This window comes from Vulpes lagopus, chromosome 11 (assembly GCF_018345385.1).
Source record: "Vulpes lagopus strain Blue_001 chromosome 11, ASM1834538v1, whole genome shotgun sequence".
NCBI classification, from domain to species: Eukaryota; Metazoa; Chordata; class Mammalia; order Carnivora; family Canidae; genus Vulpes; species Vulpes lagopus.
The window spans coordinates 49,806,420-49,822,968 of NC_054834.1; the positions used below are offsets into that span (position 1 = coordinate 49,806,420).

The 16,549-nt window shown below is 58.6% G+C and overlaps 1 protein-coding gene across 2 annotated transcripts in view; it reads left to right on the plus strand.

The window, feature by feature from the left end:
* PHRF1 (PHD and ring finger domains 1) overlaps positions 1 to 16,549 on the plus strand; it is a 28,908-nt gene that overhangs the window by 7,560 nt on the left and 4,799 nt on the right. The window contains exons 5-14 of one of the 2 annotated variants that reach the window (XM_041773776.1): positions 738 to 961; positions 3,550 to 3,633; positions 5,178 to 5,296; positions 8,494 to 8,591; positions 8,709 to 8,884; positions 9,490 to 9,616; positions 12,617 to 12,744; positions 14,163 to 14,344; positions 14,827 to 14,946; positions 15,461 to 15,615. In XM_041773776.1, the coding sequence (XP_041629710.1) occupies positions 738 to 961; positions 3,550 to 3,633; positions 5,178 to 5,296; positions 8,494 to 8,591; positions 8,709 to 8,884; positions 9,490 to 9,616; positions 12,617 to 12,744; positions 14,163 to 14,344; positions 14,827 to 14,946; positions 15,461 to 15,615 (1,413 nt within the window). The remainder of the gene's footprint in view (positions 1 to 737; positions 962 to 3,549; positions 3,634 to 5,177; positions 5,297 to 8,493; positions 8,592 to 8,708; positions 8,885 to 9,489; positions 9,617 to 12,616; positions 12,745 to 14,162; positions 14,345 to 14,826; positions 14,947 to 15,460; positions 15,616 to 16,549) is intronic. The other variant, XM_041773777.1, reaches the window with a different exon arrangement.

Sequence of the window (16,549 nt, forward strand, 5' to 3'; positions counted from 1 at the left end):
GGTTGAGCCGCCAGGGATTACTTCCCTCTGCCTCGCAGCGGCCGCCGCAGGAACTAGGTGATAACAGCCCATCGAGGCACTGGCTCTGTCCTCCCCTGAAGGGATTGGGTACGGTTGAGTCGTGGGCCATGTGAGGACCTTGCCTGCCACACCGCTGGTGCAGGTGAACTCGTGGGAGGGAAAACGAAATGCATATGTCGACTGCTGTGTTGAGCTGAAAGCATCTCCCTTTCTGCTGGTCAAGCCCCAGCCCCAGAGCCTCTCACAGATTGATCAGAACTGTTGTAGCCAGACTGCCTAGTTAGGACTCTGTGGTCCCTCTATCTCCTAGGAGAGAACAACACCTGTAAGGAAGGTGTCAGCTGGAGGCAGATAATTTGTTAACGCCATCTGCTTTGAGACGGTTCTGGGGTGTGTTGCCACCATTTAGAGGCTGCTGTGTCAAACAGGGGCAGTTGTTGGGGGCGGACCCCTGGGAGCTGCTCTGGTGGTGAGGGTTCTGATTGTGCCCTCATCGAGATGGGGGCTTGCAGAACTGGCATGGCCCCCTCGGCCAGTGCCCCGTCCTCAGCTTGGGAGCTGCTTCTGGTGAGGTGCCCAGGGATGGTCACATCTGGCAAGGCTGCAGGAAGGGGGTCTGTCTCTTAAGTGTGGATTTGGAAGTGCGCCTTCCTGAGAGCAGCTGTAGCCTGCTCCTGGTGCTCCAGCTCACAAAGTGGTGTTTCTTCTTTCTCAAGGGTCCGAAGATTCTGAAGAAGGAGGAAGAGGAGAAGAGGACATGGAGGCATTAGTGGCTGTGGTGGACACTCAGGGGAAGCTGGAAGACAACAGTGCGCTTAATTCTGATGATGATGCCGAGAGCTGCCCGATTTGTCTCAATACTTTCCGGGACCAGGCTGTGGGGACACCCGAGAACTGTGCCCATTATTTCTGTCTGGACTGTATCGTGGAATGGTCCAAGGTGAGTGAGGCCACTTCTCTCTGGGGTGCTTCCTTCCTTCAGGATGACCTCTATCCATTGAAAGTGACCCTGCCGGCTGCCAGCCACTTGCTGGGTGGTGGTCTCTGTTCTGCAGTAAAATTGGGGCCAGAGGGTTGGGTCCTAGCTTGGTCATTGCTTTGGTTGGTGTGCTGTTGGCTCTGGGGATTACCAGTAAAGCTCACTGTGGGGTGATGTGCTCATGGAGTGTGGGATGAAGAGGCAGGAGAGAGGAGGGTTATTTCTGGGTCAGTGTCCCTTGAGGACCTGCCTGCAGAAATCATGAGTGACCTAGAGGCAGGCTGTGGCCAGCAGAGTCAGCCCAGTGTGCTGTGACCCCGTAGGGTGGGATCATCTCATAGATGCAGAGAAAGCGTGAGATGCAACTTGGGACTGAGTAATAATAACCAGCAGTGAAGGGAGCCAGCCTTAAAACAGATGAAGGGAATTTACCAAAAAATACACGGTATATTTCAAATTTTTTATTGTAAAAACTTTCAAAGAAGTAGACTAGGACAGGAGGAGTGATGTGTGCCCCCACCTGCTGCTCGTCTCCGCCTTCAAGAACTGTTAAGTCTGCTCTCCGTGTTTTCTCTCCTCTCCCCGGCATGGTCGGTGTGTGCAGGTAACCCACCTCTATGCCCCACCTCCCCCAGCGACATTAGCAATAACCCCGTGGCCCCAATGCCAGCCCTGCTCCCTGTTCTTCCAGAGAGCTCAGAAGCATCTCTGTGGGAGTCTGTTTGAACCTCGGCCACGTTCCCGCCAGCGCCGTGGCCACACGGCTGCTGGCTACTGGCTCCCGGCCCCGGTAGTGTTGAGGGTTTCCTTGCCCCTGGCACTACTTGTTTCTGTTCCACGGCAGTGGATCCATGGCACAGGTTACGTTAAGGTTTAGGGGCTTTTTGGCCAGCAAAGCCTTATACACTGAGGAACACGACGTGGTGCTGGCTGTTTGTCTTCTATTCAATATGCTGGATTAATGGAAGCAAAAAAAGATAGAAATGTCACATAGGAAAAGGTGTTCTTTGCAAATAATGTTTGTCAACATAGATGTTTTACAAACAATTATAATATGAAATTTAGCAATATTGCTGGACACAAGATTAACAAAGATTAAGAGACTCAGAAGTGAGTCCTAAAAAGACATGTGCGACCTTGAAAGAGTTTTTCTAAAACAGTTGAGATCAATGAAGAAGGAGCACTTTCTGGAGAAGTCCCAGCTCCGAGATCCCTCATCTCATCCCCACCCTGATCAAGCGTCCAGAGCCTCGAAGTGCTGTGAAATTCATAGAGGAGGGAAAGAAAATACCAAGAGTTGCCCGTCCTTTTGAATAAGGGAGAAGTCACCCACTGGATACTAAGACATAAAAGTATGACTACGCCAGGCTCTGTCCAGATGTGGGGACCTGAAAAGCACGGTCACCCACGGCAGCCAGCAGGTGGTATCTCACGAGGAGAGCGGGTTTCTGTAAACGGGTCTGGGATGGGGAGGAGGGCCCCGTTCATGGCACACACAGAGGGCCCGGCCCCCTGGAGCCAAGATGGGAAGTTAGCGAGCAGTGCTCTAAAGCCTTCAGAAGAAAATGTGGGGCAGCTGTGGGGACAGACATCTAACCCGGGGCAGCAGCTGCCAGGAGGCTTTACACGAGGGCAGCGCACACAGGAGTCGGGAGTGGGTTCCACCGTGAGGTCTCACCACAGGTGCCAGAAGATCAGACCAGAGACCACGGGAGGATGGGAGCCCCTGTACCTCTCAGATCGGAGGGACTGTAGCTCGTGAGCCCTGGGGCTCATGCACTGGTAGCCGTGAGCTGGCAAGGAGACACCAGTCTGCACCACTGTCCTTGGGTGTGCAGGCAACCTGTCTACCCACCCACGCTGGAAACAGCACATGAACCGGCCACCATCAGGCCGCCTGCTGGTCCCCAGCAGTGTGTGCAGCCAGAGCCCTGTCCTGAGGACGGGTGTCCGGGACCCCAGGGAAGCACACAGTCTGGAGGGAGGGGAGGGGGCTGAGGGTTTGGGTGGTGACTCCGTGGATGAAATTTGTCAGAGCTCATTGAAATACACATTTAAAAAGAATACGTATGATACACCCAATAAAGGTATTTTAAAACAAGGAACTTCCGTGCATCCAAACCATATTGATAAGAAGCATCCGGAACGTGTATCTGATGCATAGTCACACTGTGTAAGGAAATACCAGAATTTACTAGGAAAGAGATGTCAAGCAGCCTTGTGCGTGGGAACACGGGTAAAGGCTTTGCCCACAGGCTGCAGAGGAGGGGCCCGATGGCCAGCAACCGGGTTGTCCCTGCTGGAGGCCGGCCTGGGACCCCCACTCTTCTGCTTGTTGAGCATTCAGCAGTGATGGGTAACGCGGGTGCGCTCACAGCTGGCTTTCCTTCCCTCGCCCCCGCAACTTAGCACAGGGCACATAGGTGTGCAGTGAAGATTCGATGATCAATGTTAAACAAGTTCGTGATTTCTGAGGGAATTCTTTGAGTATGGCTGGTATTAATGGTGAAAATCCTCTGGGATCCTGATACAATTTTTATTTCTTACAGAATGCCAATTCCTGTCCCGTCGATCGAACTATATTTAAATGTATTTGTATTCGAGCCCGGTTTGGTGGTAAAATCCTGAAGAAGGTGAGTGTGGCTGCTGTGGAAAAGCGCCTCTGCCCCCCCATGCCTCCTGACATTGGTCCAGGTCTGATGGGAGAAGGTGCTTTCAGGAGTTGATTGGCTTTCCTTTTTTTATTTTTAAAGATTTTATTTATTCATTCATGAGAAACAGAGAGAGAGAGGCAGAGACACAGGCAGAGGGAGAAGCAGGCTCCATGCAGGGAGGCCGATGTGGGACTCAATCCTGGGTCTCCAGGATCACATCCTGGGCCGAATGCGGCGCTAAACCGCTGAGCCATCTGGGCTACCCTGATTGGCTTTCCTAAAGTGAGCAAATTTTGGTTAAGTGCGCTTTAGAAACCCATTAAAATGTTGTTTGCAGCATGAGGGTGAAGCGGGTCGATGGTTCTAGGTGGGAAGGCAGTTTCTCAGACTTCCTCCTCCCCCCTCCCGCGTGCCTTTTCCCCGGCTCACAGCCACGGGGGAGAGGGAAGGTGAGGTAGAGCCTGGGCTCCCAGGGGACCACACCCCCGACAGCGCTGGGCCCCGTCATGTGTGAGAGGGCGGGGAAGGAGGAGCTCCCTTTGCTCTCCAGTGCGTGCGCTTGCTTATGTGCTTTGCAGAGCTCGAAGGGCCTGTATGAGTCTCCTGTTGTCAGGGAGGAGCATCACGGAGACTCGGACACGCGCCTTAGACGTGCCTCTTGTAGCCGTAGACCCGCTGTTTTATTTACAAAGGGCCCAAGGCCGTAGATGCATGGGGACTTTGGTGCTGGGCGTGCAGGTTTCTCGTGGGCTCAGTGCTGCGCTGGCTCAGGTTTGTGCGCAGGTGGCAGCTCTGGCTTTGCTGACTCTGGCCCCTAACCCAGACACACTGCTCTCCTTCCCTGGAACCTGGGCCTGTCCCCGCATCACGTAGGCAGCCTTCATTTACCTGGAGCTTCTGCCAAAGGAGCATGTGGACGCTGAGCTCGTCCTGTGTGTGCCGAGAGGCATGGGGGTGCAGAGTCTGGGAGCACACGAGCTGGCCCAACTGGAGAGCATCGGAGAGTGACAGGCAGTGCAGCAGGTTAGGGAGGACCCTAAGGTCCCCCCCCCCCCCCCCGGGCTCTGGAAGAAGGGTGGGACGAGTGCTGACACCGGTGGAGGGAGCGTGGGACAGGCTGTGGCCACAGCAAGGGGGACAGAGGTGGCATCCCATGTGAAGGGAGCATGTCCATGGCCCTCACATGTGGGGCGGCTCAGACAAGGGAAGCCCAGAGTCCCGCGCCTCCGAGCCTGCGTGGGGAGGGTGTGCTCCATGCGTGCCTGTGACTGCCACTGTGCCGCTGCGCATCTGCCTGCCCTTGCTGGGGCCTAGGACGGTTCTCGAGAGGATAAAGGCCTGCTGCTTTTATTCTGCTTCTCTCTTGCCATTTGCGGTGACCGTGTCCTGGCTGGTCCCCACCTGCCTGCTCTGGGGCCTTCCCCCGGGAGAAGCTGCTCCGTCTGCTATGTGTGAGCAGAATTGCTGACTCTGGGGATCAGGCTCCACTTGCTGTGTGACCAGCAAGGCTTTTCTGCTCTCAGATTCCAGTGGAGAATGCCAGAGCCGGAGAAGAGGAGGAGGAGGACCCAACCTTCTGTGAGGTGTGCGGCCGGAGTGACCGGGAGGACCGTCTGCTCCTCTGTGACGGCTGTGATGCCGGGTGAGCCTGGGCCCCTCACGGCAGCTCCAGGAGCAGAGGAGCTGCTTCTGCTGTCCCGATCCCTGACCAGCAGGACGTCACACAGGGCTGCTGCTCCGTGCGTCACACTGTGTGCTGTGGCCGCTGAGGCCAGGCCCTTGTGTTGGGAGCACCTGAGTCCCAGGCTGCTGGTTGGTAGCCGGCAGGGCTCACGGGCTCTTCGCACTGCTTATTCCCCCAGAGATTCTGAGACTGTTTAGCAGAGGTGCACATAAGGCTACAAGACGGAGAAGAGCCGAGGGGAACCTGAGAAATGGGGGCCGGGAGCCCAGACGTAGGTCACGTGCAGGACCCCGCCTTCTATGAGGCCAAGTGACCAGTGTCCAGCAGACCCTGGCTCCTTGGGAGCCTTTCCCCGGCCTCCTTGCGTCACGCTTCCTTTCTCAGGGGTTTTTATGCTGTGAGCTCGTGCTGAGAGGGTTGTGGCAGCCTCTTGAGGCGCGAGTGGTGGTAGGAGGACCCCGTGGGGCTGTCAGGTCCGCAACTTCGTCTTATAGGTAGCCTTTCTGAGGGTTGGGCTGAGAAGCAGCAGGCGGCCAGCAGTCTCGAGCCCTGGTGGCCCAGAGCTGGCCCTAGAGGCCCCCCGATTGCAGACTGGCCCAGGCTTTGACCCCTGACCAGGGCCTGCCTCCCCAGTGCCTCCTGCGTGGAGCTCAGTTGGCCACGTGCTCGCTCCCCAGATGATTGCCACAAGCTGTGCGTTTATCTTCCCCAGGCACCTCCACTCACATGGTCTGTCCAGGCTCCCTTCTCAGAAGTGGCTGCCTGCGTGTGGGTGCTCCCGTTAGGGGGTCCCAGCGGGGGTCCCAGCCGTGTCTGATTGCCCCCTGCTCACTGGTTGCTGTGAGGACAGGAGAGGGCTGGCTGCCGTGGGTGTCCTATGAACCCTCGAGGCCAGTCCCTGCTCTTGCCAGCCCTGTGCCTCGTTTACTGACTTGACTGCATGCGAGCAGGAAGCTGAGGAAGTACGGTCTCGTGAGGCCCTGGGGCTAAGCAGGCAGCTCAGCACTCAGAGCTCAGCTCACGCAAAACCAGCCCACGGGCTGGTGGCCACGGTGGGCCTGGCACAGCTGGAGGCTGCAGGAGAGGCCATTCGAGGTAGGAGGGACTGCCTGTGGCCTTCGTTGCTGACCTCAGCTCTGCAGCCCGGGGCCCCAGCTGGATGCCAGATGTGGGTGCCTTCTGGTGGCCTCGAAGGCAGCGGGGAGCCCAGGTGAGGCTGTTGGAACTCCTGCTCACTAGGCCTCGTTGTTTTCCTGCAGCTTCTGAATCAAGCCCATGGTGCTCAGCTCCTTCGTCACAGTCAGTTCTTAATCCTACTAACTTGGCGGTGACACGTAGGGATATCTCACAACTCTGTTTACTATCCTAAACTGTGTTCATAAATGTAACGTGTCAGCATGTCTTACATGCTTGGGTTATTTAGCAGATAACTCAAGTACATAAAAATCCTAATGAATCTAGAACGTTCAGACGGATGAGCATAGTGATCTGTCTCCAAGCATCCTCACACTTAACGTTTGCCGCCTGCCAAATCCTCCTGTGAGATGCTGTCTGTCGTTACCAAGTCCGAAATGACTCAGTTGTTCTTTTAGAGATGGATGCACAAGGCCGTAGATACACAAATGTGTAGCAGATCTTTTCACTTACAGGAAGCAAGGTTCACATTATCTCTGATGCTTAAAAAAATTTTGCAATTTAACATAAAGGTGTCCAGTCACTAGGGAAACCGCTGAAGACGTCACGGTGCTGCATCACTGCGGCATCCTGGCGGGCAGGGGGGCGGTTCTGGGCGGCTGCAGTGGCGGGGCCCTCTGTCAGTGCGAGTCCACGCGGCCTGGCCGTGGAGTGGCTTAGCCGGGCCAGGCACCTGTCATGCACCAGCGGCCTGCACTCAAGGTCCTGGAGCTTGGCATGAGGAGAAAACCAGGTGGACGATGTCGGAGCCTTGAAATGCTTTTTTTTTTTCTTTCTTGAAATGCTTTGTGAGAAGCAACGCTGTTACTGATCCTACCCCTGAAAAAGCACATAGGGGGGGCTTCTGAGGCTGGTATCCACTGCAGGTGCTGCCCAGGACTTGATGCTGGCCTGGGCTTGCTGGCTTGCATTCCAGGAGGAACCTCTCAGCCCTCACTTCCATTCCTGTGGTTCTCGTGTGAGGTCTCAGCGGGAGGGTCACGGGGTGAGGGTTTCCACCTGTCCTGGCTCCCTGGGTCCCCACGGTCCATCACGGTGAGCCGTTCCTGGTTCTCAATCTGGGCTCAGGTCGCCAGGGATTTGTCCGGGTCTTGGGCTAGAGAAGCTTGGGCCAGCTTGGAGAAGGCTGGCATGGGCAGCCCGCGTCAGCAGTGACTCTTCTAAACCGCTGTCCTTGAAGGCTGGATAGAAGGAACTGGATAACCGTGGTCAGGCCACGCTTCCATTCACTCAGCAGACAAAGCCTTTCTTTCTGTATTAGCTTCTCAGACTGGATCGTGAAGTGTGAGGTGCCAGCATTTGAAACTCTTGGGGCTGCTGAATGACGCTGGGGGGGCGGGGGGCGAGCAAGGACAAGCCGAAGTCTCAGCCAACCACAGACAAGCCTCCAGGTGCAGGACATCTGCCACGGTCAGCTGCAAGTCCCCCACGGGACAGAGCTGCCCTGGGTCACATGGCCACCTAACTCAGTCCCTCCATGTAGGACGCCTCCCGTGGAGGCTTCGGGGACCGTGGGGCCCCCTTTGGAGGGCACAGCTGCCCGGCATCCCTGTGGGAGGGATGTGGGAACACTCGGAGCCTGATGTGTCCCGTGTGATGCACACGGAGCCCGCGCCATGTCCTCAGGGTCAGGTCTGGAGAGACGCTCTGGGCTGTCAGCAGTGCCTTTCTGCTGTGTGCTCGTGGCCTTTTCTCTGCCAGGAGATGGAGCACTGGGTGCCTCCCTCTCCTAAGGACCCCGCTTCATGGGTCAGGGCCCCACCCTCACGACCTCGTGTAACCTCAGCCCCCAGTGATCCCATCTCCAAATGCAGCCACTTCAGGTGTCCGGGCTTCCGTCTGGGCTTGGGGACACAAATCTGTCTGCAGCTGGGTGCATCACGCTCCTGCGACCCACCTGCACGGCCGTCGGCGGCCCTGGGTCATACAGTGACCCTCTGTGTGCCCTCTGGCTCCCATAGGTACCACATGGAGTGTTTGGACCCTCCTCTCCAGGAGGTGCCGGTGGATGAGTGGTTCTGTCCAGAATGTGCTGCGCCTGGAGCTGCTGTTGACGCCGGTAAGGCCCCACCTCCGTCCCAGGCAGGGAGCACTCAGCAGAGTTCTCGTGGGAGACCCCATAGGGCTGTGTGGGTGTGGTGGGCGCTTCTCAGTCTGGGACCTTTGTCCTTTACAGACGCAGGTCCTGTGAGCGAGGAAGAGGTGGCCCTACTCTTGGCTGACGTGGTGCCCACCACCAGTCGGCTTCGGCCGCACACAGGGAGGACCCGAGCTATTGCCAGGACGAGGCAGAGCGAGAGGGTCCGCGCTACCGTGAACCGGAATCGGATCTCCACCGCTAGGAGGATCCAGGTGGGTGCGCTGTGGCCGCCAGCCCGGCTGTAGAGCTGCCCAGGGGCTCTGGGGAAGGGGGCGGTGTGCGAGGGCAGCTGTGTGCGCAGTCGAACCCCACGTCCTGGCTGCTGTGAAGGGAACCAGGCCCAGCTTGCCCCACACCAGCCTGCCGGCCCCCCATGGGCCTGCACCCACCGTGCGCTGCTCCCCATAGCAGCACGGGCTGCTGTCGGCACTGGGAGGGCACTCGCCAGGGGAAGGCGCGGAGCACGGAGCACCCGGCTGGGGGACTCGGACCCCGTGGATCCCGTGTTCATCTCCCTGTGTGGCCCTGCTCCGCACCAGCATGGTGCCCTGGCCCTGCAGCTGGCTCCTCGCGGCCTGCCTGGCCCTCCTCCACGTTCCTGCCCTGAACGTGTTACTGGGGGGCCTTCCCAGGCCTTGAACGCCCTCGGGAAGCCTGCCGTGGTTTGTCTTTGAGAAGCGAGAAGGGGACACCCGCTAAGCCTGCTGCAGCCTGAGGGTATCTGGCCCCCATGGGTGGCCTGGTGGGGGCCAGTGCGGGGTCCCTCAAGGCTCTGGGGCGGCGCTGCCCCGCCAACGGCACCCTCCTTGCCACGCAGCATGTCCCGCGGTACCTCATGTCTTCTCTGCTGGACGAGACCATCGAGGCGGTCGCTGTGGGTCTGAGCACTGCCGTGTACCAGCGCCCCTTGACGCCCCGGGCCCCCAAGCGCAGGAGGAGAACAGGTAAGCCCAGGTGTGGCTCGGCCCCCAGGAGCTTCACCCCAGAGCCCCTGCAGGTTCTGCAGGCTGGTGTTTTCAGGGGTCAGAAGGGCCGCTCCGGTCTGGTCTGTGCACGTGTGAACGTTGCTGCAGGCCTTGAGGTCTCTGCAGCCACAGCCCTGCAGGCGCGTCAGGGCGACTCGGCCACCCCGACCTTGGTTAGGGACTGTGAGACTTTGTGGCCAAACTGCCTTTTTCCCTCTACACGCAGCAGCGCAGCAGGAGGACCCTGGTTATGGGCTTTTGTGCGCAGGTGCTGTCCAGGTGATGAATTGGCTGCTTTCTTGTCCTTTTCCTGGCTTAGTTCCTGTACGTCCCGTCCTTGCCTTGTGTCCGTGGGTGCCTCCTGGGAAGAGGCCTGGGGCGGCGTGGGTCCAGTTGCTCACACGGGTGCCCGCTTGAGCTCGGCGGCAGCCTGGAGCATGAGGCGGGAGCTCTGATCGTCATCTGGGGGTGCTCCTGCCTCGAGGGGCCCTGCCCCTCCCCTCGCTGACCCGGGGAGGTCACTGTGGCCTTGTGCTCGCCTGTTTGATTGGTGGGTGATGATCTGAGGTGTTACAGCGACAGCGGTACAGATCCAGGCTTGATGGCGATGACGCTTGCCCCGCCTGGCCTGCTCCCTGGCCCCGGCCCCCTGGCCCCCCAGCCGCCACCCTTCTTCACACTGGATGTTAGCTTCGCCTGTTTTCAGCCTTCACGTGGCGAGACGTTCATAGGACCTTGGATGCGCGGGTTTGCCGCTCAGCGCGGTGGTTTTGGACTCTGTGGTTGTGTCTCTGTGATGGACGGACTTTGTGTATCGTTGAGGAATATCCGCGTTACGCGCACAGCACAATTTGCTGCTCCAGTTTCCCTCGAGGGTCGTTTGGGCTGTTACTGGGTGGCTGCGAATGTTCGGGGTGTGCCTGTACCGGGGTCTTGAGGGCAGGCGTTGGAGAAGACCACACTGTGGGCTCGGAGGCTCAAGGCACGCTTCAGGCTGCGTGGCTGTCTGCCCCGGTGGCCTGAGAGCCGCGCGGCCCCCGGCGCTGGGGGTGGTCGGTGCTGGTCCCCGTGCCCTGCATCCCCTGCCACTGCTGCCGAGCCCCAGGTGCCGTCCGGCCCTGTCGCTGGTGGGGTGCCGGCACGGGCAGCCTGCGCCCGTGTCTCCGTCTGTGGGACCGTGCTGTGCGTGCTCTCTGCCGCTGGTTGGCCGTCCCACGTGGCGTGAAGGGCATAAGGGCCTTCCTTCCTATCTCTGTTCCCCTCATCTTGGTTCAGAAGTGCCAGGTCTCTGTGCTGGCACGTGTCTGCTCACTGCACCTCCATCGCACAGAGACGGCCCCAGGCCATCCGCTTCAGGCTATGCCAGTGCTGTGGTTCGAGGCGGGACTGGAAGGTTTTCCTTTGGTCCGTAAGATGTACCCAGCAAGGACCGGCCGCGCCCGTTACCTGTGCTTTGGCAGCTGAGCATCCTTCTGTCCCGGTCACGCCTTCATCTTGCCTGGTGGGGTTTTTGGTTTGGGCTTTGGTTTGGTTTGAGGTTCTTTTGGTTTTTCTTTAAAAAAAAAAAAAAAAAAGATTTTATTTATTTCTTCATGAGAGACACAGGCAGAGGGAGAAGCAGGCTCCATGCAGGGAGCCCGATGTGGGACTCAATCCCAGGACCCCGGGGTCACGCCCTGGGCTGAAGGCAGGCGCTGAACTGCTGAGCCCCCCAGGGATTCCCTTTTTTGGCTTTTCTAGTGAATTTTTAATTTTTTTTACAGACCCCTGTCAACCCTGGGAGGCCTGGGGGAAACGAGTAGTGAACCTGCACCCAGCCGTCCTGCCCCAGCCCGGCCTCCCTACCGCCCCGCCCTGCCCCATATTGGTCCGAAGCCCGTCCTTGGCGCTCGCGTCCTTTCACCTGTCGGTGTGTTCCGATGTGTTTCTAAAGGAGGTGGTCCTCCTCCCTTCCCCCTAAGCCCAGTACCCCCGCGGCCCCCGACGAGGAGAACAGGAATTCCTGAGCGCCGTGAGATAGCCTCTCAGCGTTGAAAGTTCTAAATGTGTCATAAATGTGATAGAATCTTTAGAAATAGTTTATTTGAATCCAGAGCCGAACGAGATCCCTGTTGCATTGGCGGTGGGGCCTGGCGAGTGTCTCCGTGCAACTTGGCCGCACAGGGAACCAGGTCGCCATGGGCGCCCCTCCCAGCCCTGCAGCCTGCGAGGGGGTGCAGCACCTGCTGGTTTCCCTGCTTGTGAGCCGGCGCCCCGGGAACTCAGGCAGGGCAAGGGGTTTCTTCCTGTGCTGGCTGCCGCCCAGGCCTCGGGGGCTTGGAACTACATCTAGTCGAATCCTTGCGCAGAGCTCAGGGTCCGGGTGGGGTTAGGAACTCGAGGACTTTGCTACGCGCGTTGTGTCGATGGCGACCTGAGGGCCGATCACTGGGGCTCCGTGGAACCCCTCCTTCCTGGCTAAAGCGCCTGTGGTCACCCAGGGGCTGTGGGAGCGTCCTGGGAGGAGGAGCCCCTTGAGCCAACTGTGTCTCTGAGCCCGGGGGTTTGTGTGGCAGCTGGTTCCCCTCTGCTGGGGGCTCCTCTGTGGTTAGACCGAGAGGGCGCGGGCCTGGGGCCGGTGGTTTCATTTTACTCTGGGTTGTTGCGGTTTGGTTTTTTTTTTTTTTTTTTTTTTTCGGTTTGTGTTTTAATTTTGTTACGTGACCACGTGAAACACTTACTAGTTACGGAGGTCGGGTCTGTAATCCGTGGCCTCTGGAGGCGCCCTGTGTCCTCTGCACTGCCTGCCCTCTCTCGCTCCTCCATGGGAAGCACGGAGCTTTAGGTGATGTTTTATTTCTCCATGTAAAACCCCGGGCCAGTACGCACAGCCGTCTATGCGCCAGGGCCCGGCGGGTGCAACGCCTGAGTGAGGGGGACGTGCAGGGGCAGGGGCCTCCGGTTCCCGGCGAAGCACAGACTCCCAGGGTGCTCTTGCAGGAAGACGGAAGAAAGCGTCAGGAAGAAGGAAAGCGCAGCCCAGGTCGTCTGTGAAGAGCAGGAGCTCCGGGGCGAGGTCTAAGAAACGCCAGGGCCGCGTGAAGAAGAGAAAAGGGAACAAGTCAAAGGTAGGCTCGGACGGCGTGTCGCTGCGGCTGTTGTTCCCGTGCGCGGCAGGTGCTGGGACTCAGAAACACCCACCTTTCTGTAAAAATGAACGTTTCTGCAGCACAGATTAAACCTGGGGCTAGCCAAGAGGTCGTCCAGGACCCTTTCCAGCAGCTGGGCGGCCCGGGGCTTGTGTACAACTCCTGGGACCCCAGGGTGGGCCCTGTGGGGCGCGGAGGGCAGGCCACCCAGGGGGTGTGGGGGCGGCGGGGCCGGGGCCACCAGCTGGTTGGGGAGGCCAGCAGATTGTTAGCTGGAGTGTGGAGCTGCTGGGAGCTGGGGGCGTCGAGAGGGGAACGCTGGCTGGGTGTGCGGCCGGGTTTTTGGCCAGACTGGTCTTGTCCTGGCCGAGGTGACTCGAGTGGGTCACCCGTGGGCTCCTCGTCCTCTAGTTCCTCACAAGCAGGCTTTGAGAGGGGGCCCCTCCGTGTGCGTGCAGCCCGCACTGCGTGTCCCTGCTCTGAAGGATTTTCCTCCCTGCCACTACCGGGCTGGACGCTGACATCACCTTAGTACACGAAACCTAAGATGCTCCGTTGTGGCCATGGTTCAGGTGCTTGCTGCATCTGTACGTGGATTCACGCTCAGATCATTGCCGTTGGCTGATGAACGTACTGTACGCTTACGGAAACCTGTACTCAGGTTTTGTTTTTTGTTTTTTGTTTTTTTTTTAAGGATTTCTATTTGAGAGAGCAAGTGAGAGCTCACAGGAGCAGGGGGAGGGACACAGGCACAGGGAGAAGCAGGGAACCCGACGTGGGGCTTGATCTCAGGACCCCCAAGATCATGACCTGGGCCGAAGCCAAGACGTAGGCACTAACCACGCAGGCACCCCTCCCTGTGTCTAAATGGAGCATGTGAACAGCTGCTCTGGTGGTTCATTCAGGCAGACTTCCTGGAGGGACAAGAAGCCAAAGCTGTGGCCACACATGGGTGTGGGTGGCACACTGGCCGCGTCCCGCTGTGTGGACCCTTCACGCCCGAGCCTGAGCCTGGGCTTGGCTGCGTGTCGCCGTCTCCCCTGCCGGGGTGTCCAGGGACCGTGGCCCCGAGTGCACACATATGGGAGTGCTGTCCCCTCAGCCCTGCCCCTCGGGTGGTTTTTAAAACACCTGTCAAATCAGTCATCCCTCAAATGGTTTGTTCACTGCTTGTGAATTTTTGTAGAAAACAGACCACCTGATAACAGCAACGTGCGAAGTTCCTGCGGGTAGTGGTGTGCTGTGTGGGGGGATTTTGGGCTATATAAGGACCCGTGGAGCGTCATCGTTGCTACAGGCCAAGCCCTGCGGCTCTGGTGTGGCATTTACTCAGCCGTGTTTCTAGAGGCTTCAGGTTCCGTCTTTCTTATTCCTTTCCTTTTATGACTTTGGTTCAGAATGAAGCTACAGCTCGCTCCCGCATCGCACGGACACTGGGCCTCCGGGGTCCGGCCTGCGGAGGCTGCATCCCCTCTGTGCACAAGCCGGCAGAGCCCTCTCTGGGGCTGATGCGTGCAGACATTGGAGCGGCCTCTCTGTCGCTCTTTGGAGACCCCTATGAGCTGGACCCCTTTGACAGGTAACGGGGGCTGCCCTGCAGGGGGACTCCCCTCCTTCCTCTCCCCTTCCCTCCCTCCTCTTTCCCTTCCTCTCCACTTCCCTCCCTCCTTTCTTCCACCCTTCCCTTCCTCCTTCCTTCCCTCCCTCCTTCCTTCTTCCCTCCCTCCTTCCTTCTTCCCTCCCTCCTTCCTTCTTCCCTCCCTCCTTCCTTCATGGGCAGTGGGCCTCAGGTTTTGCATTTGTAAAATGAGGGAAAGGACTCGACTCCTTTTCAGATTCCTTCAGGTGGGGTGAGGAGGGAACTCTCCGCACCTGCCAACATGGAGAAGCCCTGTTGTGCACATCCGCCCGCCCTTGCCCTGTACCCACTCAGAGGCTTGGGTAAAAGCTGTGTTGGGCTGGGGCACAAGTGCTGCGCTGAGTAGAGCTGAGGAGGGGCCGGGGTCTCCCTGGGCCTCCACTGTGGGGTCACCGTTCCTGTGGGCTCTGTGCTTTCTCCAGCAGTGAGGACCAGTCTACAAACCCTGCTTCCCCTTTGAGCGCCAAGAGGAGGGTTCTGTCCCAGTCAGCACTGCGTTCTCACCGGCCCGTGGCCAGGCCTGTGGCCATGGGGCTCTCCAGGTATGTGCTGGCGGGGACCGTGGTCCTGGGGTGGAGCCAGCAGGGCTCCATATGGGCCTGGCGCCCTGCGTGTTCACCCTGCCTGTTCTGGGGCGTGTGCTGAAGTCCAGGGCACCAGGATGCATGGCCAGCCAGAGCCTGCCTGGGCTGAGCTGGGGGCCAGTGGCCGTAGGTGCTTGAGGCCGCCTCCGCATGCCCACCTTGGCCACAGAGCTGCTGTCCGTGTTGCTGCCCCAGGCTGGACTGTTTTCTTCTGTTCACCCATCCAACAAAACCAATGGAACCGGTCAATAGGGTGCCTGTTGGTGGCAGTTGGGGCCAGAAGCATTGGATGACTTCATCTCCAAACACCCTGCTTTTCTTTTTTAGAGCTGCTGGGTGGGTCTGATGCCCTCTGCGTGCAGGGCCCCCAGCAGGCTGCCTCTTCCGCGTGTGGCAGCTGGGGGGGGAGGGTGCACCTGCCTGGCCTGAGGGTCCCGGGCATGGGGAGGCAGCCATGGGTCTGTACCCACAGGAGGAGTGTTCCTGCTGCGGCACCTGAGCCAGAAGTGGACGAGGCCCCGGTCCCTGACCTGGTGGGGAGCATCCTGTCGGGCCAGAGCCTCCTCATGATGAACGGCGCCGACATCATCATCCATCGGGACGGCTCCCTCAGCGCCAAGAGAGCAGGTGAGGTGGCCACTGCACGGAGCCAGCAGTGTCCACGGGGAGCCCTCTGTGCCTTGGCGCTCTGGGAACTGAGAGGGTCACGTGACCCTTTGGTTCTCTTTGTGTCTGAGCGAGCGGTGGATGAGAGCTAAGATGGGGAGCTAAGATGAATCCTCCGCTCAAAACGTACGTGAAGGGGCAGGATTTTCTCAGTTCTTTGTTAGTTCTCCGTCCTCTTCTGAACAGAGGTTGCAGGCTGATGGTTTAGGTGATGGTGAGGTTCCTGTGCCTGCCGGCAGACCCGACACGGAGGGCGGGCAGGCTGTGCCCCTATGGCCCCCCTTTGTGACAAGCGTCTGTAAGTGGCGGGGGTGTTTTGCACGGCCACAGGGCACGGCTGTGAGGCTAAGAGAAAGTAAAAACCCCCACAGTGTCATGTGAGACTGCCTGCAGGTGAGACCTGAATGCTGCCCCCAGGTGCGCAGAGGTCTAGCTCAAGGAGCAAGTGGAAATGGGCATTTGTTTACTTTTTTTTTTTTTTTTTTTAAGATTTTGTTTATTCATTCATGAGACACAGAGAAAGAGGCAGAGACGCAGAGGGAGAAGAAGCAGGCCCCATGCAGGGAGCCCGATGTGGGACTTGATTCCAGGACTCCAGGGCCATGCCCTGGGCTGAGGGCAAACGCTTAACCACTGAGCCACCCGGGTGTCCCTATAGCTTTTCTTCTTAAGATTTTATTTATTTGAGAGAGAATGTATATATGAGCAGGGAGAGGGGGCAAGGGAGAGGGAGAGCAGAAGGACACTCACTGCTGAGCAGGGAGCCCAACAGGGGGCTTGAGGTCATGACCCGAGCTGAAGTAGACGCTCCCCACACACACAGCCACCCAGGCACCCCGGGAATAAGCAGAAGAAAGCCATTGTAATCTGGGCTGAACCACGGACTGTGTGTCAT